The sequence below is a fragment of the Manacus candei genome, unplaced genomic scaffold (genome assembly GCF_025592945.1).
Source record: "Manacus candei isolate 608988 ecotype Guabito, Panama unplaced genomic scaffold, ASM2559294v1 h1tg000092l, whole genome shotgun sequence".
Lineage (NCBI taxonomy): Eukaryota > Metazoa > Chordata > Aves > Passeriformes > Pipridae > Manacus > Manacus candei.
Window position 1 is genome coordinate 464,262 of NW_026138140.1, and position 25,327 is coordinate 489,588.

Below are 25,327 nucleotides of genomic sequence, written 5' to 3' on the forward strand. Positions count from 1 at the left end.
TGCTTGGAGGTTGTTTTGTTGATGCAGGAATCAAATACATCATTTTGTAATCTGCTGAAAGGGGGGGAAGAGCAGATCCCAGCCAGACCTCCCTGAGACAGGGAGAGAGAAGAGAGAGAGAAGGAGCCTCCTCTACACAACCTGTCCCCAAAAACTGCATCCTTCAAGACACTAAACCAACCTCCTCCCAAGAGAGCTCTGTCCACATCTTGAAGGGGAAGGCAAGAAAGAAGGAAGGAAAAATGATGCTTACGCCAAGAAGACTGTCCTTACCTCAGCCTAAGGTATCCCGAGGCAGTCATTGGGATGGTGGATGAATCTTCAGCCCCTTGGAGCACGTGGCAGAGAGCAGCCCTTGCAGACCCCCTCTGACTGGGCAGCAGGGAAGACCAGCAGCAATGAACGGTGCTATCAGGCAGCCCCAGACCCACTCCTGCTGCCCCTGCATGCCTGTGTGCTGGGAATGGCATTACTACCAGAAGCTCCACACTGGCAGCACTTCTACTGATTTGGGCTCTGGAAAACCTGTGCAAATCCCAGGCTTTTCTGTGGTGCTCACTCCACCTGCCCCCTGTTTGCCTCAGTCTCTCAGTAGAGGCAGGCAAACCACTCCTGCATCACTAAGTGTCCCAGTTCTTTCCAGCAGGCCAAGAAATGGCAGCCCTGCCAGGCCTCACAGAGCCTGACCTTTCTAAAGACCCCTAAAAATCATGTCACCATCTGTAGCACCATCATGTAGCTCAGAGGCTACAGCCAGGTCACAGTGACATCCTAAATGGGTAATGTGCCCATTTCTGTTTCTCAGAAGGCAGACTAAGAGTTAAATGGAAATATTTGCTAAATGTGCTAAACACTGTAGCACAAGTGGCTGCAGTGGCTCCAAAGAGAGGTGGAAGTCTTGGAAATTTTGATTCCACAGGTAGACACCTCTTAGACAGACACCTATTTCCAGAAATGAAGTACTCTATTTAATCATCTGCACTGTAGTGTGCATCCATATCTGAGATGAATATACATGCACATTTCTTTTACAGGATGTCAGAAGTGTCACTATCATTCCCTCTCTCTTCCTCAGCCGTGTGGAACACTTTGCCATCTGCTGTCCAGACTTAATGCTACTCATTTCTCAGCGAGACAGATATTGGGTTCAAGTGGCAAAGCTCCCCCTTCTGAGATGCTTTAGTGACTGAAACGCTTGAAAAATCAGAGCTGAGTGCTTTGGAAACTCAGTTAACTATGGCGAGGCTGCCTGTTTTAAACATCCAAATCTCTGCCCTGTTGTCACCTCAGGTGAACCTGTTTTGGGGCAGCCTCCCTCAAAGCTACTGTGATCCCCACGTCTGCCACCGAGTTCTGTTTCCCAGCTTCTTCCCAGGTGCCCAAAACCAAGGTGAGGCAGGGAGGGGAGAGCACGTAAGCATTCCCAGCCCTGCGGCTCAGGGAGGGAGGAAGACCCACAGCAGGGTGATGGTGGGGAGGTGAAGGGTTCCTGGTGCTGTGACAGGGAAAAAGGGCATCCTGGTGGTGCAAGTCATCCCAAAGGAATGCAGCCAGCAGCCCAGGCGATGGCATTTCTCATGGGAGAAGCAAGAAGGTGTTGGGATGCACGTGCACCCTGAAGTTCAAAATCACCATGCTCATAGCCATCTGTGCTGTGCAGAGTCAAACTGCCATAGGTTTTTTCCTGTGACACTTCAGTGACTACTGTCCAGCTCCCCTGAGATGGTAATTTCCTTTTTAGAGCATGCTTTTCCAAGCTGGAAACACTGGCAGTTAAAGCAGCTGTACCAAACACAGCACAAACACTTCCCTGATGTAGGGATGACCGGTTGGGAAGAGATGACTGATCAAGGATGTGGAAGGATTATTATCCTCAGACCATTACTAATCCCAAGGAAGTGGAGTTTGTGGAAATCCTTGTTTTTACTACATGCTGGAAAAACTTCAGTCATAGCTGTATTTTTTAGTAACACCCTGCTGGACCTGGGATTTCCACAGCACTGGAAAAGGATTAACAGTCTGTCCAGCATGTTTGAAACATCTCCAGGGTAAGAACAGGTCAAAAAGCTAAGAAAAAAGCATTTCTCACAGCCTATGCACCCTTTGACCCAGACCCCTTCTCTCCATTTGCTGACTGCTCCCAGCTAGTGGAAACATCAGTCAGATGCACATGGGACAGCTGAGATCATTTTCCAAAGAAACCTTTTTCTCTAAGTCACATATACATTTAGTTATTTATAAGATTAATTGCATCTTCTGTGTATTTTTGAAAGGATTTTATTTTCCGGGAAGGCTATTAGGACCATTCCCAAGGGATGCCAAGCAAACAATGATTCACGTATTGGAGCTCAATCACCACTCTTTCCCAAATCTGGGAAGAGAGTGGTATGCCCAGAAAACAGCCCTGTGCATCATCAGTAACTTTTGTTTCTTTCACACCCACCTTTTTTACTGTCACACTGGCTTGGTCACACATGGCTAAAGAAAGCCAGTACTCAAAAGGGCAGGGAAAAGCACATTCAGTACAGTGGAAAGAAGGAAATCTTCTGTCTTTCCTCCTTGGAGATCACACAAGGAGGTGGTTTGGCCTCAACCCAGCTACTTGAGTCATCAGAGAAATAAAATGAATAACAAACATATTGTACCACCAGTCATTAGCTACTTAGGGACTGCTGAATTCTCTGGGCAACAAGCAGCTCCGGGAAATCTGCTGGAACTGGAGGTGAGGAGGACGAGCAGCCAGCCCTGGGCGAAACCCAAGGGTTTTCCCATGGGGCAGGAGAGCAGAATGAAGAGCCATCAGGCTAAGAGGCACCTGAATGCCAGAAAACGTGATAGGAGCCGAGCACTTGGAGCTCAGAGATGGGCCCACAAAGCCATCAGCTTCCCTGCCATCAAGACTCTAATCTGTTAGTGACAGTGTGACAGATAATGCAACAAAACCCAGGCTGCCTATTCCTTGGACCACTGCCGGGAGGTATTTTCTTTGCCAAATCCCACCAGAAATGGCAGGGCCATTAGACTAGCTCATGAATCACCAACCACTCTTTCCTTCTAGAAGGGTCTCGTCTTCTAGAAAGGGAGGGAAAAGCTGGTTACAGATGATCTCACACAAGAAGCATGGAAATAAACTCTTAATCACAAGTTTGCCCTTCTGATAAGGGTGTCCAGACTTGAGAGCAGACAAGCCCAGTCAGGTGCAGAGTCTGGTTAGCAAGGAACCAGGGCTCCCAGTCTTGCATGGCAATCAAGCCTCTGTCTCTTCCATGCATATTTAAAGCAGAGAGGATGTGAATCAGAGCACAGAGATCTTCAAGGAGTGGTCCGTGTGTCTGAAAACAGAGAAATCCAAGCTCCAGCCTTTCCCTTCAAGGCTCTCCAGCTGCCTCTCCTGTGCTCTCAGCGTTCCCTTTTGAGTGCAGGCAGTATGGTTGCTTCATTTCACAGAAAACAAAACTGAAGAAGTTAGCAGGGTACTAAGTACCTATCCATTGTTTAACTATCTTTCTTGGTTTTTTCCTTCACTTAAAATCATTTAATCATTAGAGCATTTTGCTTAGGGAGGGCGAGATGAGCCTATCCAGAGCCAGGTGGAAGTTTAAGCACCAAGATCTAAGACCCACCTTTGAAACTGCAGCTGCTCTACACACGTCCCAACTTACTTTCTTTTTGAATAGAAAAGCAGCATAGAGAGAACAACACTGTCAGTAGAGGGCTTGTGAGACTACCACCATCTATGTTTTGATAATCAAAATAAAAAGAAATGAGGAACACAGACAGATGGATAAAATCACACATGAGAAATGACAGAATTAGCATAAGCCTCGGGGGATGAAATCAGGGTGAGATCAGTCAAGAGCCAAGAGGGTTCAAAGCAACAAAATGGCACAAGAATAACAGAATTACAGAATATGCTGAGTTGAAAGGGATCCACAAGGATCATCGAGTCTAACTCCTGGCCCTGCACAGGACCATCCCCAAGATTCACACCACGTGCCCGAGAGCATCGTTCACACACTTGAGCTCTGTCAGGCTTGGTGCTGTGACCACTGCCCTGGGGAGCCTGTTCCAGTGCCCAACCACCCTCTGGGTGAAGAACCTTCTCCTGATATCCAGCCTGAACCTCCCCTGACACAACTTCAGGCCATTCCTCGGGTCTTGTCACTGGTCACCACAGAGACGAGATCAGTGCGTGCCCCTCCTCTCCCCCTCCCGCGGGAGTTGTAGACAAGGCACCAGACCCAAAGCTCTAAGAAATGAGAGGGAGACACAGAGGGACCGAAGCACGAAGAGCCACCACGCTCCGGCTCCCCCGGTGTGACGCCCCCGGCCGGGGGAGGCGGGGCCGCCCTGACGCCCCTGAGGGGGCGCGCGCCCCTCGCTGACGTGCAAACCTCCGCCGGGCCACACCACTCCGTGGCCATCGAGGGGGGGGATGCGGCGGGACGCGCCCTGCCCGCGCAGCGCCCGCCGCGGCAGCGGGAGGTTTGGGATGGCGGCTGGAAGCGCCGCCCCGCCGCTGTGCGCGCGGGCGGGCTCGGTGCAGGCGGCGGGGCCGGTGGTGCGTGTTTGTGCTGTGTGTCCCCACCCCCCCGCCGGGCGCGGGTGGTATGTGCCGGATGTGCCGGCCGCGCCGCGCGCCGCCGCCTCTATAAGCGCGGGCGCCGGGCGGGCGCGGGAGCTGCTGCTCCGTCGCTCCCGTCCGATCCCAGCCGGTCGCGCCCCGTCCCGCCAGGAGCATGTTCCAGAGCTCCGCACGCTGCCTCTGCACGGCGCTGCCCGCCCTCTGCTGCGCCCCCGCCGCCTCAGCCTCCCGCCTGCCGCTGCCGCCGCGGCCCCGCGCCCCGCCGCCGCCGCCGCCCCTCGGCCCCGCTGCCCCGCGGGCAACAGCGGGCGGCCCGCCCGCCTCGGGGGCGCCGCCCCGCACAGGTGGGTACCGGGCGGGGAGGTGCGGGAACTACCGGGACAAGGGCACCTGGGCTCTCCTGCCCGCGGCAGCCCCGGCCCTGGTGCCTTCACCAGCCGCCTCTCTGGGGTTGGGCCGGCCCTGCGGCTCTGAGGCAAAGGCCGTGGCGCTCGCTCGCTCGGTGTGAATGGGCGACATCCCGCAGAGTCGCGACAGGCGGTGCCAGGCATCGCGCCGGTGCTGCAGGGCGTTGTGGCTCGGTGTCACCCAGCTGGGTGACAGGGCACCCTCGGAGTAAACCCGGGTATCGCTGGAGTAACCTGCCCGGTCACCCAGGGCGGCAGTGTCCTTACACCGCTCTCGAGTAGCTGAGGTGTTCTCTCCCAGCGTTGCACTCTGTGTTGAATGAGCTTGACTCACAGTGGTTTGGTGTTTTTTACTGGAGGCAGTGTGTGGGAAGAGCCCGGGTTACTTTCCTGCAGGCAGCAGCAGCAGCGATGCCGGCCCATCAGGTTCCTGCTTGCCTGCACCGTTAAATAATTGCACCCTGTTCCTCGTTCCCCGAATGAGTCTTGGAAAGTGCCCACACGTCCTTGGGTGCCCGTGAGGACAACACCTTGGCATGCACCCCACTCCCTCCCCTCTGCTCGCTGACCCGTGGCCAGACTGGGAGCGGGGCGGTGACGCACCCGCTGGAGCCCTGCGGTTCGCATTCAGCCCTAAGCCAGGCGTGTTGACGAGTGTGTCTGTTGGGAGGGACCTTAAAGATCATCTGGTTCCAGCCCCGCTGCCGCGGGCAAGGACACCTCTCACTAGACCAGGTTGCTTAAAGCCCCATCCAACCTGCTCTTCAACACTTCCAGGGAATGGGGCAGCTACAGCTTTTCTGGCCGATATATTTGCAATATCTGAGGCTGTGTTACATGCCTGGTGTGCTGGAGATCCACTTTTTCCTACTGTCCTCAGCTGGGGTTGGGGTGAAGTGTGTTCATTCCCTGCTGTTACAGGGGAGGTATAAAAACCAGGGTGGGGCAGGTTGCTCCTATTCCTCCTGTTGAAACCAGGCCAGGATACCATATGGCAGGATTGAAGCTTCATGGCACTACTGGGAAGAGGAGCATATGTGCCTGAGAGCTGGCAGGATCGAGCTCATGATTAAAGCACTCACGAGGAAAAAGGTTTCCAGAGCTTGTGCCAAGCACTGATTCTGTATATTACTGGAAGCAGGATTTGAGGTTCCCTCTTCTTTCTGGTGTTGCCTGTTGACAAACAGGCAGCACCTCCCTTGCTGTGATGAGCTCTCATCGCTGTCCCAAAGAAGGCTGTAGGTGTAGTATGATACTCAGTAGCATAGGATTTGTCACATGGGGATGGCACCTGTCAAGTTTTTCCTAGAGTTGGTGTTGCAGGGAGCGCACCTCTGGCTGCTGCTGGCCTCCTTGGCTGTGGAGGCTGATTGAGCTACAGGCCAGGCTGCAGGTATGGTGGAACCATTCACCTGGCAGTGAAATCCAGGTGGTAAATGGGTTGGGGCTTTTGGCCAGTGCTGGGAGGTAGGACATGAAGGGAAGTGAGAATGCTGTTCACCTTACGCAGAAGGTCAGGGCCCTGGCTTCAATACCCCTCTGCAGCCCTCATCTTTGAAGCAAAGTCAGTAAAATAAAATTTCTGGTGTCTCATTGCCTGAAATCCTAGAATTTCATCTATTCTGTGCTGGATGATACTTACACCCTGTTCTTAGGTTTAATGAGCAGTTTGAATTCTTCCTTTGCCCTTACTGTGCTGAGGTACCCCCTTTGCTGAGAGGAAGGTGCTTTTTGATTTTAAGCACCTTTAAGAGTAGTTGCTGAATTGGTGTTACCTATTACATCACACCAAGAGAATCACTTCCATGTTCACTTCCCACTGCTGTAGTTCGAGCTCAGGAGTCTGCTTGTTGCTCTGCACACACCAGCACCACAATGTCACAGCACACATTATCCCAGCAAGTTACAGGTCACTTAGCTTGGACTGTAAGGTTTTCAAATGGTGACCTTGTACTTGCCTGGATGCTGTGGACATGTTCAGTGTTGCAGAAATAACAGAATGGATTTTTGTGTTTGGAGTTTCCATGTTCAGGTTGCTGCTCTGGCCCCTGTTCTGCAGAACAGCTCAAACCATGTTGTGATGATTTCAGCACGCTGGGGACAAAGAACCTGTGCAGATCAGCAGTCATCTTAAGCTGAAGTCTTCCCCCAGGAGCCCCCTTTCAGCCAAGAACTCTCAATTCACCTATACTAGGACTGAAAGTGTTTGATTTACAGTCCAGACCTTCTTTCACCTAATCTTTCCTGGGCCCTCAAAAAAAGACCAAAGCTCTTTTTTCCTGCCTGACACGATTGACTTCAAAAGCTGTCAGATCTGTGCAGCTGGGCCATAGCACATCCTGTGCAGGTTAGGCTGTGCCTTATGCCCCAGTAAAGAGCTGGATACCCCATGATCCCAGGGATGATGAGATTTAGACAGTACTCTGGCTTTGTTTGCAGCTTGGCAGGTGGGTGGCTGAACTTGGCCTGCATCCTGCTGTAACAGATGTAAGCTGCTCAGGGCTTTGCCTGTAGACCTTTGGCTCCAGCTGCATCACACCTACCTTGTCTCTCTCAACATCATCCCTCTGATTCAGGTCAAGCCACAAGCAGCCTAAGCTCTTGCTTATTCCTTTGGAAAAGCCCTATGTTGGCCATGTTCATCCCTGGCGTGGCAGGGGCTGTACAGAAGGATGTTTGGGGTGTGGGGCTCGTGGCTGCACCCTGCTGCTGACGGCATCCCTGATGGAGCAGAAAGCACCGTGCGCTTATCTCCAGTTGCAGCACTTAGCTATGGCTTGTACCTACCCTAAAAATAGGTGAGTGGCTCCCTGTGCAGCTTCTATTAAAAGCTCTGTTGATTTCCTTGGTTTTCTGCGTGGCTGCCTGGCAGCCCTGGTAGTGTGTAAGCTGGACCCTTCTGTGACCAGCACAGAGCATGCTTTGGTTCCTGATCCCCATCTCCTCACAGCCATGTCAGGGTCCTGTGCTTAGGGATTTCATGTTTCCCTCAGTATTAAATGGCATTTCTTCTACTTTCAGCAGTACTTTCCTTTCTGATAAGAATTCTAAGCTGAGAAAGACTGCAGAAACTGAAACACTTTACACACAGTTTCCCTAGAAAGACATTCATGCTTATGAATGAATTCAAGCTCACATCTCAGTTGAGGAACTCCTGGTACTTTAAACTTTAACTAAAAGGATGGAGATGGGGAGAAATGTCCTCCATCCAGTCTAAGGTCCCAGTTTACAACTTCCTTAGAACTGTTAAGAAGCACTGTTCCATGGGCTTACAAAACACATGTTAAGTGGTTTTTGGTGTCTTCAAAAGTATTCATTTTGCTAAATACAAGGACAGGAGGCTTCTGCAGAGTGTTGCTTTTACTCCTTCTGAGTATGTTTGTTGAACTGTTAGGGATTCCATCTTCCTACCTGCCCCTCTAGCCTGTCATTACTGTATATCTGTCACCAGCTGGTAGTGCTGTAGTTCAGTCTGAACATGTTGTGTGTGGAGTAGCCCCCCAAATCTGCTGCAAGATGTGAGCACAAGATGACAATTCTCTTCCTCTTCCTTTTTTAAGTAACTCAGCCATACAACTAAATTTGCTTAAAAACCACTGTGGGCCAACAGCAGTGCAACACTGAAGTTCTTTTGCCCAAGATTCCCTTTGCAAAATGCATCCTGAGTAAATAAGTGAGACAACAACAAAACTCGGTCAGCGCTGCCTCTTGTGCAAGTTGCTGTGACGCAAACACTGCCCTTCCTGCCCGTGTTTGAAGGGAAGCAAAGTGTCCTGGCACACTTGGGCAGAGTGCTGAGCATGGAAAAGTGCAAACACAGCCTCTTTCCAAGAGCTCCCTACGTGTTTTGGCATTTTCTGAGAAAGGGTTGGAGAGCTCTTAGGGCATGCACTGTGTAGGAACATCACCAACTGTCCAAACTCCCCCACAGCTCCCCCGAAGGCCAGCCCTTGATGCTGTCCCCTGTGTGTGCACTAAGCAAAGCCTTGAAGGGTTTGTGGCTGTGCAGTGGTACTGCTTGTGCTCTTGGGAAGTGGGAGAAGGAGGTGTTTCACAGCACAACAGGCATGAGGGCTGCTGGCTGAAAGGAATGGGTGGCTCTGCTCCTTGACCCTCCTAAGGGAAGAGGGCTGCAGTCACCTCCTGTGTGTAAGCCAAAGGGCAGAACAGGGTGGGGACACACATGCACCCTCCCCATGGCAGCCATGACCTCACCTGGGATGGGGGGACCTCTCTGCAGGAGACATGGGGCTGGGTGAGGGCTGACTGCCTTAGGGGGAGAGCTGGGGACAGCTGCTTGTGTGCAGGAGCTGGAGAGACTGCCCTCTCCATTGCACATCTTAAGGCCTAAGCCAACAGAAGCATCTGGCTGCTTCACGCTCATGAAAACATTGCTGCAAAAGCAGATAAAGCTGTGATCACAGATCCCTATTAAATATTAACCCAAGGGAATGAGTCACCCTGCTTGCTGCTCTGCAGGTAGGAACCCGCAGCCTGGAGGCATCCCAAATCAGGACAAGGTACCAGGTCAAACAGTGTGTCTGTCACCTCCATCACAGGCAAATGCTGCACACAAAAGGAGGAACAGGCAGCATTTGTCTCCCTGCTGGGCTCTCTCCTCTCTGAGCAAGGGAAAAGTGTGCTCTATTCTGTTTCCTACAGTGCATGCAGAGTTAATCTTAGCCCTACTGTTATGGATGAAAGACTCCTTCCTTCCCTAAAAAGACCAGCCTGATGTTCTAAGCCAGGCTGTTTGCAGGCTGCGGAGGTGAGCAGCCCCTGATGGCAGGCAGAACGTGATGAGACCGGACAGGACTAACCCTGCCTCTGCATCCTTCGTATTTTGTCTCAGCTTCAGGAACGGGCTCCTGCACAAACCACAGATTGCTGGCACTGCAACAAGGCACCCAAGTGATGAAAAGAGTCAGGGTGGACATCTCTTAACAGCGGTTTTTCCTTTCCAGTGTGTTCCATGGGAAACAGCACCAGCCGGCTCTACAGCGTGCTTGCCAAGACGCTGAGCAGCGGCGCCGTGTCCCAGCACCAGGACTGCCTGGAGCAGCTAGACCCAGCACGGCTGGATCCTATAGACCCCAAGGATTTGCTGGAGGAATGTCAGATTGTCCTACAGAAGCGGCCGCCCCGGTTCCAGAGGAACTTCGTGAACCTGAAGAAAAACGCTGCCAGCAACCACCGCCCCATCCGGGTCATGCAGTGGAACATCCTTGCCCAAGGTATGACCTTGAGACCGAGTGCAGCTCCCTGGCAGAGCAAAGGGAGAGGTGAACTACATGAGGTACAACTGGCTGAGGGCCAGGGGGAGTATTTCGAGCACTTGAAATAGGGGCTTTCCTTCTGTCCTGTAGGAAAGGAAAAAGGGTCTCTCCTTACAACTGTGATGCCAAAGGTAGTCCTGGATTCCTGTCCTAGCTGAACACAGTGTATTCAAAAAGACCCATCAGTTTTTAGGTAGTTGTTAACCCCCAGAAAAGACTCATCCTTCCCTAAATTTTATTCTTTGTAAACCTCGTCTAAAGCTTTCTTATTAGTTTATTGGTGAATTATCTAGGAATTTAGATCTGCTATGGGAATTCTTAATGCTTCAAAATAATTTTACCTTTCGGTTATAATAATTTTTGGTATTTTCAAATCAAGGCTGTAAATTGACTTATGCAACAGTCTCATCTTAAAATCTTTTGGGATGGGAAGTCCCCCCATAGGGATTGGTTTAACAATCTGCAGTTAAGTCACTCCTATCCCATTGCATTTTATTTTTAAGCTTAAGCTGCAGCAGCCACATGTGAAAGTACTTGCCACAGCATAGGGGGAAAAGGGAGAGGAAGTCTTGTATCTGTTAAGGGAACTTAATTTTTTTGGAGTGACTCCAGTGGTTTGAGAAGGGGTTCTCACACCCATTGGCAAACCTGGCACTCCTAAAGTCACCAGCTACTGCTAAAAAGCCCATGACCTGCATTGTAAACTGATGCACCTCTGGCCTCTGCCAAACCTGGAGGACAGCCTGCTGGAGCCATCAGTAACTTCCTTTTTTCTCTCCCCATCCCTGCTAATTTCAGCTCTCGGGGAAGGCAAAGACAACTTCGTTCAGTGCCCCATGGAAGCTCTGAAATGGGAGGAGAGGAAGTGCCTCATCCTGGAAGAAATCCTGGCGTATAAGCCCGACATCTTGTGCCTGCAGGAAGTCGACCACTACTTCGACACGTTTGAGCCGCTCCTCAGCCGGCTGGGCTACCAGTGCACCTTCTTCCCGAAGCCGTGGTCCCCGTGCCTGGATGTGGAGCGCAACAACGGGCCGGATGGCTGCGCCTTGTTCTTCCTCAAGGACCGCTTCGAGCTCGTCAACAGCGCCAACATCCGCCTGACGGCCATGAAGCTGAAGACCAACCAGGTGGCCATAGCGCAGACGCTGAAGTGCCACGAGACGGGGCGGCTCTTCTGCATCGCCGTCACCCACCTCAAGGCCCGCACCGGCTGGGAGAGGTTTCGGTCCGCGCAGGGCTGCGACCTCCTCCAGAACCTGAAGAACATCACCCAAGGGGCAAAGATCCCCCTGATCGTCTGCGGGGACTTCAACGCGGAGCCGACCGAGGAGGTCTACAGGGAGTTCTCCAACTCCAGCCTCAATCTGAACAGCGCCTACAAGCTGCTGAGCCCCGACGGGCAGTCGGAGCCCCCGTACACCACCTGGAAGATCCGGCCCTCGGGAGAGTGCCGGCACACGCTGGATTATATCTGGTATTCCCAGCACGCCTTGAATGTGAACTCAGCCCTGGGCTTGCTGACTGAAGAGCAAATTGGGCCCAACAGGCTGCCATCCTTCAATTACCCCTCGGATCACCTGTCCCTGGTGTGTGACTTTAGTTTTAATCAAGACCCTGACAGGCTGCTGTAATGTGTTGGAATGCCACTGGGTATTGCAGTGACTGAACTCACCACTATTTTATTTTAGAGAAGACTTTTGAAGCTGGAAGCAATTGGAAGATGAGGAAACACTGTTGTTGACTAAACATTATTTCGGGCACTTGTTTGGCGTTACGCATGTCCTTCAGCCCTCATTAATGTGGAGCCTTTGAGGGAGGAAGAAAGAAGCCAGTGTTCTCATCGTGGTCTTCTTGCCACGTCAGGGTTTGAAAACCAGAAGGCAAATGAGCTTTATCCTTTCACTAAGCCCCCTGTTTAAGGATTTAATCCTCTAATGAATGTGGAGGCCTTAGTACTTAAACCACTTGTGTTTGTAAAACAACTTGCCCTGACAGCATGCTAATTTTATTTATTTCCTGTTAAGCTTTTGCAAGTACCAAAGGGAATGAGGTTCCAACTGCCCAGTGAGATTCTCTTAAATCTTTTTCTGTTGCAATACGAAGAAAGTTTAATGCAGATTAGACATGAACAAATCTAAGCTCATACTGGTGTGGTCTTCTCATTTTCACATGACCTGAAGTGATGAATTCATTGGAAGTGAATGGGTAGTGGTGCAGTGTGAGGAAGGGCCCCTCCAGTAAGAGCAGGTGAGGAAATAGAGGCTAACTATAACCTGGAGTAATACCCTCACTTTTCCAGAACAATGTGCATGTGTCTGTTACACACATACAGCCTGTAGGTTTGTGCACTGGTACCTTTGTCTCTTCTGTGCTTCCCTCTGGAGGGCACAGCTAACCAGGGAGTATTTCTTCCTCTGCTTCAAGTATTACTTTTCTAAATGGTTTAAATTTGTAGTCTTGTCAATCTTGTTTCAGTAAAGGGCCAATCTTAATGTTGAAAGATTTTATCTTCAGAAATCTAAAGCTACACTGGAACCTGGTACAAGATAAAATTTATTTATTGACAAAAGTTGGTTTGAAATCATGCAGTGGCCCAGGGGAACTCTGGCCAAGCACCTGGGCTGCAACAGAGCTGTGTTAGTATAGTAACTCATGTGATGCTCATTGGTATGACATAGGAATTGCATATATGGATTGTAAATATGCCACTATGCCAGAAAATGCCATAGGGAGAGAGAAGGGAACAGAGACAGCAGTTGGGGTTGGGCTGACATTTAGATAGTTGAGAAAGATGAGTCAGGGCAAATAAAGCAGTACTTCCATGTAAAGTAGGGTACATAGTAACTCTTAAATGTTCCATGTGTTTATTAATAAAAGTCTTTGGGAAAAAAAATAAAGTGTCTGCTGCTGTCTTTCTCATGTCCCTGTCCAAGGTTCCTGTTCCCAAGTAAGTGACCGGTCTCAGCTAGTTGGAGCTTCAAGTTAGTGGTGATGCTTCCCATTCCAGACCTCTTCCCCCACCCCGCAGTCCTGATCTCACAGGGTGGCAGAGCTGCTTTGCCTTCACAGCATGTGCTGTTTCTCCAAACTGAAATGCCCAAATTCCACAGCAAATCTGTAGGGAGGGGAGTCACCTTTCACTGTTAAGCTGCTCTCTCCCCCAGGTAGAGATGAAGCCTACAGTCAGTATTACTGTAAATATTACCATTTCCAGCAGTTGTGTGGAGCTACAAGCCTGGCCAGTCCTGCAAAGCAGAGGGCAAATATCCCTCCCCGAGAGCTACTCAGATGCCTGGCAGGGCTGGCTCCCCACAGCAGGCAGCTCAATTTATCACCTTATTTTAAAACCTAATTTAAAGAGCAAGAAGTGCCACAGCTATGTGCTTTACACAGCCCATAAATTACTGTACTTGCATTGCTGATAAGTGAAGTACAGACTCTGGCAACTGGAAGTCCCAAATTCCTACACAAACACACTCCCTTGTCAGGCAAACAAGTGAAGTGCTGTTGCAGGGCTGTAACACACTCTGCACGTGTTCCTGGCCCTTGAAGGATGAGGGCAGTGATCTGCTTCCACGCAGAGGCCCCTTTAACCAGCCTGGGATTTATGTGGATTTGAATTTCCCCAGAATGAAAGGATTTTACAACCAAGGGGATAATGTCCTTGGTGAATACTCTTACCAGGCAGATGGGACATGCCCCCACCTCTCTCAGTTGGAACTTCAGAAAGAGCAAATTGTGTCCCTGGAAGCCGCAAGGGGTGGCTCTTTTGGGGGAGATTTTGGGCCAGAGATGCAATGCTCCTAATGCCCCACAGGAAGGCAGACCTTGGAGCATCCCTGCCAGGAGCGTTTCACACCAATTAGACTGTGACAGCTTCCTTTTCCTGGTGCTGGTTGCCCTCAATTGCTCTCTGAGGGGATGAGATGCAATCCTTCTCCTTTAGGATTATCTTCTCTTAGGACCTTCCCTCAAATGGTCTTGCAAGGAGGAGAAAGAATACAAGTGCCTGTTAATGCAGGTCTGTAGTCATCTGTAGCTAAGCACTTCTGAAAGGAACACCACAATGCAGACATACAAGATGATACCTTTAATAAGTCAAATCCTTGCTCATCTACCACAAAAAGTCACACCAGAAAGCTGGAGTTTCCATCCAGACTCTTTTGGCAGTTTCTAGAAGAAACTGCACTTGTGGTAGAAAGCCCTGACTTGAGAACAAGGGTAATACTTGTACTCAGATCTGTATTTAAAAACAAACTAAACCATAAAAAACAACAACAACAACAAAAAAAAAACAAAACAAAAAAAAAAACCAAAAAAAAAAAACCAAAAAAAACCAAAAAAAACCAAAAAAAAAACCAAACAAAACCACACCAAACACCAGAAAGCCCTTAATTTCATTTCACTCCTGTCTAAGCAGCTCCATTTTCCTAAAGCCAGTCGAGGTGTCAATCAGTGTGGCGGCTCCACCACTGCCAGGGCACAGAGCCACAGCACTGATTATGGAAGGCCTTGTTTACCACAGGAGCTGAACTGTCACAGCTGCAGAATTCCCCCTGTCACTCTCACAGTGTGGTATTTGGTATCTACGGCACTTTAACTCAGACCCTGGCTTGCAATGCTACCTCTCCCACAAAAGAAACCAAACTGTGGAGGAACAGTCTGATTTATATGATGCTGCCATCACTGCAGACCTCTCCTGAAGTGGAGAGGGCTGGGATTCTTCTTCCACCCTGGCCACGTGACAGTAGATGTGCACTGCTTCATCTCCTTAAAGGGTAATTTTGAAGGCAAGGGGAGGGTGGAATAATTGAAAAGGCTGGGGACTCTCCCCATCTCCAGGCAATTCTTAATACTGTCATACTCAGAAAATCACACCTCCCTGCTACAAGCACAACAGTGAACCCTTTCTGCTGGATTTCAATAAAAGGTAGACAAGCCACAGAAATTAACTGGTAACTTCCCAGACGTCTTCACCCTTTTATTCCAGTACTTGCCATGAAATTTATTTTGCAGAGAAGTCTGTTTTGAAAGACTTAAATGACATACTGTTCTTGCTTTGTTTTATACAGCAAGAGGCAGGCCTGCAGCACTGAAATGCTTTTGCCAGCTCTAAATATCAATATACTGAATGTTTTTCATAGGAAGAAGCAGAAGGGTTTTTGATTTGTTTTTCCTATGTAGCAGTATGACTCTTACAGTAAAAGCTCTTCTCGTGGCTGTCTGCCTTATAAGCACACCAGGGCTAAAAAAAGTCTCAACAGATCCCTTGCTCTGATCTTGAATAAAAGCTGCATTAGCTTTATCAGTGACACTTTTCCCTCACCCTCAAGTGAGATGAAGGAAGAAATGACCCAGTTGTTTAATTTGATGAAAGGCAGAAGCTGTTGCAAGCTTATTAAAACACTATCTCTCTCGGAGAACAATTAGATCACAAGTAGATAGTGTCACTTGGATCTTCTTCACTTAATAAGCTTAACACCTGCTGTTTGAACTGTCTCTATGAGGCAGAATTGCACTTATCTTGTTCTGGCAGTGACAATCTTCACATGCAACCGAGATCCCTGCTGCACGTGTCAGGGCGAGTGAGAACTGGGGCTTTGGGCACCTCTTTGTTTCCTCATCAACTCCTGACTGCCACTGGCTCACGCATCCTTCATCACCTCAGATGTAATTCTCCAAAGCCCTAAAATTGATGAAATCAAGCAGCAGAGGATCCCAAGAGCTCAGCCTTTCTTTCAACACGCCTTATTGAGACAAGTTGAGTTGTGTCAGGGCACAGAACCCTTCTCTAAGCAAGGTGTCCAGGAGAGAGTTAACAAAAACAGCAGGCTCCAGGATAGGATTTCCCTTTCAACTTTTCTTGTCACCACCCAAAATTTTGATACTTAGATCTTTTTTCTGAGTTGCAACTCAGTTAAGACTTTTTTCTTCCCACAGCATCAACCTTTTCATCCTATAACTTACAACAGTAGTTACAGGAAAAGTAAAAATGTATCTGTAAAATCAGTGATACCTTGACTGTATATGTCTCAATGCCTTCTGTATAAAGCGTGCTCACTTCACATGAGTTTCATTCCATTCCCACATCTAGAAAAGTTACTATTTGCCAAGGATGAGTTAAGCCTGGACTCTCCTACATGAGCCACCAGATTCAGATGTAAAAGTGAGTCCTGCTTTCACACAGGTACAAAATAACAGGTTTTTCAATGGGATTGAAAAAGTCTGGGAGTACAGCTAGATACTGACTTTTCCAATACTCTAGTGTTCTTCTCTTCATTGTAGATGTTACAAACCTGACCAAAGCTCCTTCATCCTAAGATCACATCCTCCACCACCACCAGTAAGAACATACTAATTAATTCATAGAATCATAGAATGGTTTGGTTTGGAAGGGACCTTAAAGATGATGCAGTTCCAACTCCCCTGCTACACCAACCTTGCTCAAAGCCCCACCCAACCTGGCCTTGAACACTCCAGGAATGGGGCCATCCACAACTTATCTGAGCAACCGCCAGTGGCTCACCACCCCCGGAGTGAAGAATTCCTTCCTCATATCTCATTGAAAGCAGCACACTGAAGAGCAAACTTCCACACTAGGGAATGCTCTGAGACTTTCAGTTACAGATGGGACTCAACCCTCTGACATTTGGCTGAAGAAATCCCTGAGGAGAGGCTGCCTCTTGTAAAAGGCTTTGCTACTGAGATTACACACCAACTCTGAAGGAAACCGGATCTCAGAAGAACTCAGAGGCGCCGCATGCACACAAAGCAATGCTGAAGAGCTGTGCTTAAGCAGATACACTGAAATCACTACCTGACTGTGACAAAAAGCCTGTTGTACTTCTAAGGTAGCAGCTAAATTTAAAAAAGTGAGGAGTACAAAGGCATACATGGAAAGGTTAACAAAATCCTCACTGTTTCAAGTCGGGTTAAGTTCCCTTCCCATTTCAGTTACGGCACATCCTCATACAGATTGAGGTTCTCACTTCTCGAGCCTCTGTTAAATGTCCTCTGTCAGCCAGCATTGTGTGCTGCTCACTGGGTGGCCAGGGGAGAGAGCCAAAAGACCATCACCAGTTCTGTGGCAAGATGCAGCACTGGCAGTAACAGTGTCTCAGAGCACGGGCTCCGAGCTGACTATCCCACGAGTAGTACATGTGCACCTCCATTCCGTTCGTTTTTGCCATGACATAATGAAGTCTTGGCTCTAACTTAAGAGAAGGTCATCAGCTCAAGTCCTTATCTATTTCCAGCAAAATAGCTTGTCCCCATTTGACTTCCAGTGTATCTAAATTAGGCGTCAGAAAGGTTTTAATTACAAATACTGGAGGCAGACATTTCACGCTCCGAGATGCAGCATCTTTCATGTATGATCAAGTGACAACCATTTAGAAAAAGACTTCTTACAGACAGGACTTACAAATGTAGGTTTAAAAAACCTATTACTTTTCTCTCCTCTTGTCTTTTGAGGAGCACTCTTCTCAGTGCTCCATTTCTCTTTACCCATAACAGTGCACCCCAGACTACCAAATTAATCGAGCCATTGCCCACCTTCCCCTTTCTGTCCTAATACTTTCTTAGCAACATAATTCCTCTTCTTTCTCCCACATTTCCTCCTGTGAAGGGGTCTTTGTCCCCTACCCCAGGCCAGAAGCACAGCTCCTGCATAAGAACCTTTGCTTCTTTGGGTTGCTGCTGGTGGGAGGGATTCCTGCCACCTACATCACGCTTTTACCTGCTTCAGCTTTTTCATTGCTTTGTTCTTAAACTCCACATCCTCGCTTAGAGTTATGAAAAAGAATACATTTTCCTAAAGACTTTCAAAACTCCCCACCTGCTGGCTTGGCTGTATGGAGCTATTCCCACACTTCTTACCAGTCAAAGGGAAGAACAGGGCTTACTGCTAGGAATTGAGAGGTAGCTTGGTTTTCACACCTAAGTATTCATTCTGGTTTCCTTTATCAAGACCTCAGTTCCAGGTATCTGTTGAAATTGCTCTTCCAGACACGAAGTACTAAGATGGTCACCTAGACTTAGATAATCTCAAGATTACCCGAGTTCCCGCTCTGAAGACTTTCCAGGGCATCTCACCAGGAATTGGGAGTCCACTGGGGACCTGGGTCCCCACAAGCCAACGTGCCAGTGTGGTCCCCATGAAGACAAGAGAAGCTCCCCTGCATCTATTTTAAGTCATGCCCATGGACTGCAAACATGGAGCAAATATCTGTGTACTGTGTGTTCTCACACGAGCTTTACCCCGTAGCCTTGTATCATGATACCTCTAATTTCAGTGCAATTACAAATGGAAAACCTATTCAGATACTTACTCCATCCAGAAAAAAAGTCATGTATTTGCGCTGAAGCCAAGTTGGAAATGTCAATGGCGACAACATCAAAAGAACCAGCAGCGTTAACTCAGTATTTCTCTTTCTTGTTTCTGTGTCCCAGTACTTTCAGCCTGCCTCTGTGAGATCATCAGAGATTAGAACACTGCTCATTTCTAGCTTTCCTCTGCAGTGCAGCCTTAGGAAACTGAGGTGTACCTGGAGGAGCAGTTAGGTAGCTCCCAGAGCTCATGGGTGTGCTCAACAACCTGAAAAAGTGTAAGAGAACTAGACCTCTGTCAGAAGTTACCTCACCACAAGCTACCACAAGCTTCACAGATACTTTAACAAAAAATATCTGGGTGTACTGTGTGCAAGAGCTGGTCAGCCATTCATCAGAGTAGTGAGCAGTTCCAAAATTTCATGCTATATCATCTATCTTAGGCTGAACGCCTGGAAAATTTCAAATAAGCAGAAAAGGTGGTTAATAGGTTGAAAGGAAAAAGTAAAAAATAAAAAGCAGACCAAACACCATTAAATTTTGTTTCTGTATTTCAGTAAAACCTACTTGAATACACTTTGAAACAAGAGTACAACAAAATAGAATATACTTCAAATGTTGAATATACAAACTATTATAGTTCGTTCCGAACACTGGTACTTCCCTCTTAACTTCAACTAAAAAAAAAATTTACAGGTTTAGAACTACCTGACAAAAGCTCATGCTGGGCGTGACCTTTCAAGTGACAGAGTAGAGCTGAAACTGAAATGTATGCACAGATGCCAAGGCTAAGTGAGAGACACAGGCATGTTACAGCAGAAGGCAGGAAGCCCGCTGCTACTTTGTCCACGATTAAGAAATTTAGACAGACTTTAAACTACCATACAAAATATGTTACATGTCATTCTATAACAATACTGTGCTAGGTACAAGGTTTTTAAAAAATTTGTTTTAATAAAAAAGCTTTACACAAACAAGCCATTAGCTTATTTCAAGAAAGATAACTGAAAATCAGTCTAAGGCTTTCATTTTGAATCTGCTTAAGCTGTATGATACAAAAATCCCTCTAGGTCTCTGTCTTCTTTTAGAAGCTCTTAAACCTCCTTTATTTCACTTTCTACAATGCCTAGTATAGCAGAGTTTTTCACATAGCACCAGTTGAGTACTGTGGGCACAGTAGTAATCGCTGGTATGCACATAAACTGCATCAAATTTGCCATTTGTGTAACAATGAGACTTTCCTCTCCCCCTGAAAACTAAAAACCAAGGCAAACCTCTCACACAGCTCTCTTTTAGTGTTCCAGGTCTTAGTGTAACTTGGTAACCGGTAGCGTAGTGAATAGTTTGGTCCCTTTTCAGTCCCTCTATCTCTCCTTCTCCATAGGTTCAGCTGTTTCCCAACTGGAAGAGGCAGTTTTTGTCAGCATATCAAATGTGGTTCAATTCCCACTGAAACACGGGAAAATAATTTTGTTTTTTTTCCAGTAAGTCTTCAACAAATTCATGTTTATTAACATTCCAAAACTCTCCTTTTTGACTTGGTGGTGGCATCCACATCCCTCCCCCAATTATGTCAGTATACTCAAAACCGTTACAGGCAAGGTCCATGCTGGAAGCAGCCTATTCTTCATTTTTCACACGTTATGATTCCTTCTGTTTTCATTGTTACAGGAAGGGCAATAGCTGAGGGCGTGCTAACTACTACTACGTGGGTCACAGTCTTGCTTCCATCTGCCGGCTTCTCTTCTTTTACCAGCTGCAGTGTTTTCACTTCACACTCCTGTTTTGAAGCCGCTGTGTCTGATTTAACTTCGGGGCTTTTTAAAACTGCACTAATCACCCTGGGAGGAGTCTGGCCAGAGGCCTGCTGAGCAGGCACAGATAGTCTCATTACTGGTGTCCCATGAGCTATAGACACTGGGGTTAGTGCTCTAACAGCCAGCGGGGCTCCCACAATGTTAATACTTCCTGAGCCGGACAGGCCCGTTTTTGTTTGTAACTGACACTGCGTGAGTTGCGTGGCAGGGATGGTAATGATTTTGGCAGGCTGCATTGTGATTTTGTCTCCATTTTCAGCAGAGGTTGGCATCACAGTAGGGATTGTCTGGATTACTACCTTTGGGGTTGTCGCTGTTGTTGGGCTCGTGTTGGTTATTAACGGTGACCCCGCGTTTACCGACTGCACTGCCACGGTGGAGATTTTCTGTCCCAGAGAGGTCATGACAACAGGCACCTGCATTGCCACACGAACAGTCCTACAAAATAAAGGAAGATGTGTGTGTTTATGCCAAAACACAGGGCACCATTACAGATACTACATGATCTTTAAGGTCCCTTTCAACCCAAACCATTCTGTGACTCTAAATTACACTGCCACTTGCAAATCAGAAACTATTTCCAACATTTAAAACACAGACAAAAAACCCTAAAAGACAGCTTCCTAACAAAAAAGCTGCTTGTCATGAAGAGAAGACAAACCTAAGGCACATAATAACACAAACCTGGGAGCTGTTGTTGCTGGGACAGTAGTGGTGGTCGTTGAGGGCCGAGATGAGGATGTGTCATGCGCTGGCGAGGCGATATTCACGACTCTGGTGACTCCTTTTTCTGCTCTGGTACAGCTTAACTGAGAGGAATTCTTTCCTCCACGTGCAGAGCTTGCTGCTTTTAAAAGGTTTTCTGCAGATAAAGACACTCTTTCCAATGACTTCTCATCTGTAGGCATCGACAAATCTTCATTGCAGGACTCACTTTTGTCATCATCTATGACAACTATGTTTTTTGGCATCTCCTTAAACTGATACACAAGCCTCTGTCCCTCAACCTTTGCCAGGATTCCTCTTTGATAGTAGTATCTGCAAGAGAAATACAGTCAAGTAGTAAGCAACAAGTAGAAAACCTCATTCTGTACTAACAAGTAAAGCTGAAGTAACCACAGTACTAATATCTACAGTGTGAAGAGATGTGGAAAGAAGGTGGCAGAACACCCTGGCAAGGGATCTGAAGGACCTACCTGAAAAAAAAATCTGACCTTTTAAATACATACTTCAGGAAATTAATTGCAAATTTGCTGGTAACATAAAAAGCAATAGGGACTGCAAGACTGAAGGCTAAGTCAGCAAGAGGGCAAAACTTTTAGATTTCAGCACTGTTTTATTTCTGGAGGCAAAATTAAGAATCAGATTTAAAATTATGGTAGGTAACTTAAGGCTGTAAGAATTTTTACCTCAGGGCTCTTCCCATAGTCTCATAGTTCATGTCAGGTTTGTTTTTGTGTTTTCCCCAGAGTTTGGAGACAGCTTTTGAGTCCACAAGTTTAAAGATTCCCTTCTCTCGCTGAGTCCATTTAATGTATCGAGGACAAGTGTTTTTGTCCTGGAGAAGGTCCAGAAGGAACTCCCATAAGTACGTTGTATTTCCTATAATCAGAAATCATTTAAATATTAGGAAATCACTTTTAAAGACAACAGAAAGTTCTCCACATTTAGGTAACTCTGAGTGACCTGCATTACAAGCAATGTTATGCAGAGGATGGCACGTCATGTCACCTGCACATATTCATTCATTTTGGTAAGTTTTGTAAAGCTTCCATAAATATTTACATTCTGAAAGGAGCTAATCCAAGTGATCTGCTATACAGCACAGGAGCCTGTTCAATCCAACACTCATTCTGAGTTCTTGAAAAGAAGTGTGGGAGGGTGTTCAAAGTCACTACAACCTACATCTGTTCAGCAGGATGAGAGCTCAGAATTTTCTTCTCATATTTGATTGAACAGGGAATGAAAATGTCAGTGTATTTTATGACACTGAAGGACAGGAGGACACAAGTAAGTAATTTACAAAAGACATACAACCTGTAATACTAAAACATCTCAACTGCAGTGAAGTTTGTCCAGGATCTGGGGCTCCCACAATGCCTGGTGACAGCCCCATGTCCTGACTCCTCCCAAATACATGCTGCAGAGTGACCAACATCCTTCTAGGTGCAAAGACAGTCCAACTCCTTGACAGCAAGTACTCACATGGCAGAAATCCCATGTACCTTTCTATAATTAGGGGAATATAAAATGAAGTCACCCTAAAGAAGAATTTAATGCACTTCTCAGGTATTCAAGAGGTTGTACCATTCCCACTGGAGAAGCCCCAAAAGAGGGTTTATGACAGGATGGCACTGAACATAACATGGGGATTGCCTGCACTCTGACTAGACCACGTCCATCTAGGAAAAGGGTAAGAGAAGCAAAGAAAAAAGCAGATCACACCACAGTTTCTACAGCTGAAGACAACTCCTCACGTTTCTGAGAAGGGAGAACTATGACAGATCTACAAGAATAATAACCTCAGAACATTAATCCCAATTCTTCACTCCCAGGGAGTGACATGGGAGTGACACACCAATTTGTGTGTGTGTGTGTCTGTGTGTGTGTGTGAAAAGGTCTTTAATTCCTGAGATTTAGTGGCCTAGCATAGAACTTGTTATGCCATGCTGAAGACATTAAGGCAGCTTCAAGACCACTGCTGCAGAATTTGAGAACTTAGCTATAAACCCCAAAGGGTAAAAAAAACTAGTTTCCATCTTCTGGAAGACCACCTCATAGATAGAAAAAACAGTACTTTACCACATGCTCCAAACGAGAGCAAGTACTTACTCCAGAGCTACCAAAATCCTACTTGCACTAGATTTCAGAGAAATTTGAATAGGACCCATTTGAGGAAAGAGTCAAGAAGAGAACTCAGGAATGTTTAAATCATCCTGCATTTTAGGGAATTAATCCCTTGGGGGTTTATTCTTTAGCTCCTCAGAAAGAGAATTTCTGGGTCCACCGCCAGATGCTGCAGGTCTGCAGCAATTCTTTGCAAAAACATAAGTGGGTTTTAGTATTAGGAAGTAAAAAGGAAATTCAAGAGAAATCATTCTTGAGTGTGCCCAATTTTTTCTGCAGGAACAGTGCTGCTGACTCAGCAGGTTTCTCTTTTCCTCTCATGCTCTGTATTGACCTAAATAAAAGCTTTTTTTCCCCAGGAAGACTGTGTAATACCTATACCACTCTGAAGCCATCTACTATTGCCAGCAAGACCCAGTGATACTTCAGATGGGCTGCTGTGTCAGCTGAAGCTGCTATGCATTTAACACAGAAAGGTCATTTTACAAATGTTTAACACAATTTTGAACCACTCTTAAACCCTTTCTCCTCAGAACCAGACACTCCCAATACTGTGAATCCAAGCTTACAGACTCCTGAGGAAGAGAGAGACATCCCTGTAAAATCTATTTTCTGAACAGGTTTAAATTCAAGCTGCTTTTAAGCATCTGTGTACCAGGCTGGACTTAGGAACATGTGCTGCCTGCACCTTGCTAGGAAGAGAGAAGCTTTATTTACTACCATACAGCTCCCATCACCATCAGAAAGGTCTCAGGTTAACCAGTAAGCAGCCACTGAGCTAGACATTACTGTTACCTGTCTTAATTTCAGTCCAGAGTATTTTAAATTTTAAAGACATTTTTGTGGTTAGATGATTATTACAGCTGCCAGCTGCTTAAGAATGTTAAGTGTCATTTCAAAATAGAGAGACCAATGGCCAGGGAGTATGTGAATTATACAAAGTACTGTGTGTGTCAATGAGCTGCTGCATCTATGAGGAGAGGCTCAAACACAGTTTTGCTCCCTCTAACTGCCTACAGTTTAAAGAGAGTATTTATGCAAATGAAAAACAAAGTATGGAAAGAGAAACCATGCCAAAAACTGGCAATCCACTATGTGAGAACAAAAAAACCCCCCACTGTCTCACTTAAAGTAAAAATACTACGATGTCTCCAGCTCCTCCCATGTAACAAACTGTAAGGCACAAGTAAATCAGATTTACAGCTGCTTCACTTTGCACCAGAAAGCACCAGGAATGCACAAAAGAAGGATTACCTATATGCCAACCCTTTCCAAATGTGCACAACCAGCTCTCTTCCTCCAAGACTTCACTCTGACAGTACTGAGCTCTAAAATAATTTCTGGTTTTCCAAACACATGCTGGATATTAAATAGCCTATATCTGCAAGTAATTGTTTTAAATAAGTAACAAAAATTAAATCCAGTAACAAAATGTTTTGCAGCACATCTAGCTAGACTATATTAAGAAAAAAATATTTTATTCCAGTTGTAGTGTAAAATATGGAATGAAATACTTCATGAGAACAAGAGACATAAGTAGATCATTATAAGAGTCCATGGAAATACGATTAAAAAAAAAAGGCAAAAAAATCCCCCCAAAACCAGAAAGCAGTACCATCTCCCACTTGGTAAAACAAACAGCTACAGAATTAAATCACCAGTACAAAAACTAGAAGAGACAGAAATACAGGTCTCCTTTTTCAAAGTTATTTGTGCAGCAAACCAGGACCTGGGACAATTTACATGTACTATTCAGGTAATGGAAAGCTGTAATAGCAAGATCTGATTTAGAAAGCAAGCTAAGAAGGATTTAAGAATGCTAAAAAAGAAAAAAAGGACAGAGACAATTAAATAAGATGCACTTTTAAACATAGCAGATACAAAATCTGTGATCTTCACTGAAGTCCACTCCTACACCAAATCCAAAGATTTGCCACTGGGCACTGCAGGGAAGTTTAATGACTTGCACTGCTTTCCATGAGCCAACATCTGCAGGACGTCAGTCCCATTCTTCCTTGCCCTACTGACAAGACTCAGGAGCTGTAGCCAGATAAGGAATTATGT

General features: G+C 46.8%; 3 protein-coding genes across 6 annotated transcripts in view; 1 reads left to right on the plus strand and 2 right to left on the minus strand.

Annotated features, from left to right (window-relative positions):
• LOC127460941 (AF4/FMR2 family member 1-like) overlaps positions 1 to 5,142 on the minus strand; it is a 29,209-nt gene extending 24,067 nt beyond the window's left edge. For both annotated transcript variants that reach the window (XM_051768066.1, XM_051768065.1), the window contains exon 1: positions 4,976 to 5,142. The gene's annotated coding sequence lies outside the window, so the exon portion shown is untranslated. The remainder of the gene's footprint in view (positions 1 to 4,975) is intronic.
• NOCT (nocturnin) lies at positions 4,629 to 13,168 on the plus strand. Its single transcript, XM_051768073.1, has 3 exons — positions 4,629 to 4,929; positions 9,957 to 10,226; positions 11,067 to 13,168. Exons 1-3 carry the CDS (start codon positions 4,740 to 4,742, stop codon positions 11,900 to 11,902), a joined length of 1,296 nt encoding a protein of 431 aa, XP_051624033.1. The 5' UTR covers positions 4,629 to 4,739; the 3' UTR covers positions 11,903 to 13,168.
• Positions 13,169 to 19,132: 5,964 nt separating this feature from the next.
• Positions 19,133 to 25,327, minus strand: part of ELF2 (E74 like ETS transcription factor 2) — a 35,246-nt gene continuing 29,051 nt past the window's right edge. For all 3 annotated transcript variants that reach the window (XM_051768063.1, XM_051768062.1, XM_051768064.1), the window contains 3 exons: positions 21,826 to 22,018; positions 21,101 to 21,454; positions 19,133 to 20,854 (listed from right to left, as the gene is read on the minus strand). In XM_051768063.1, the coding sequence (XP_051624023.1) occupies positions 20,227 to 20,854; positions 21,101 to 21,454; positions 21,826 to 22,018 (1,175 nt within the window). In that variant the 3' untranslated portion in view covers positions 19,133 to 20,226. The remainder of the gene's footprint in view (positions 20,855 to 21,100; positions 21,455 to 21,825; positions 22,019 to 25,327) is intronic.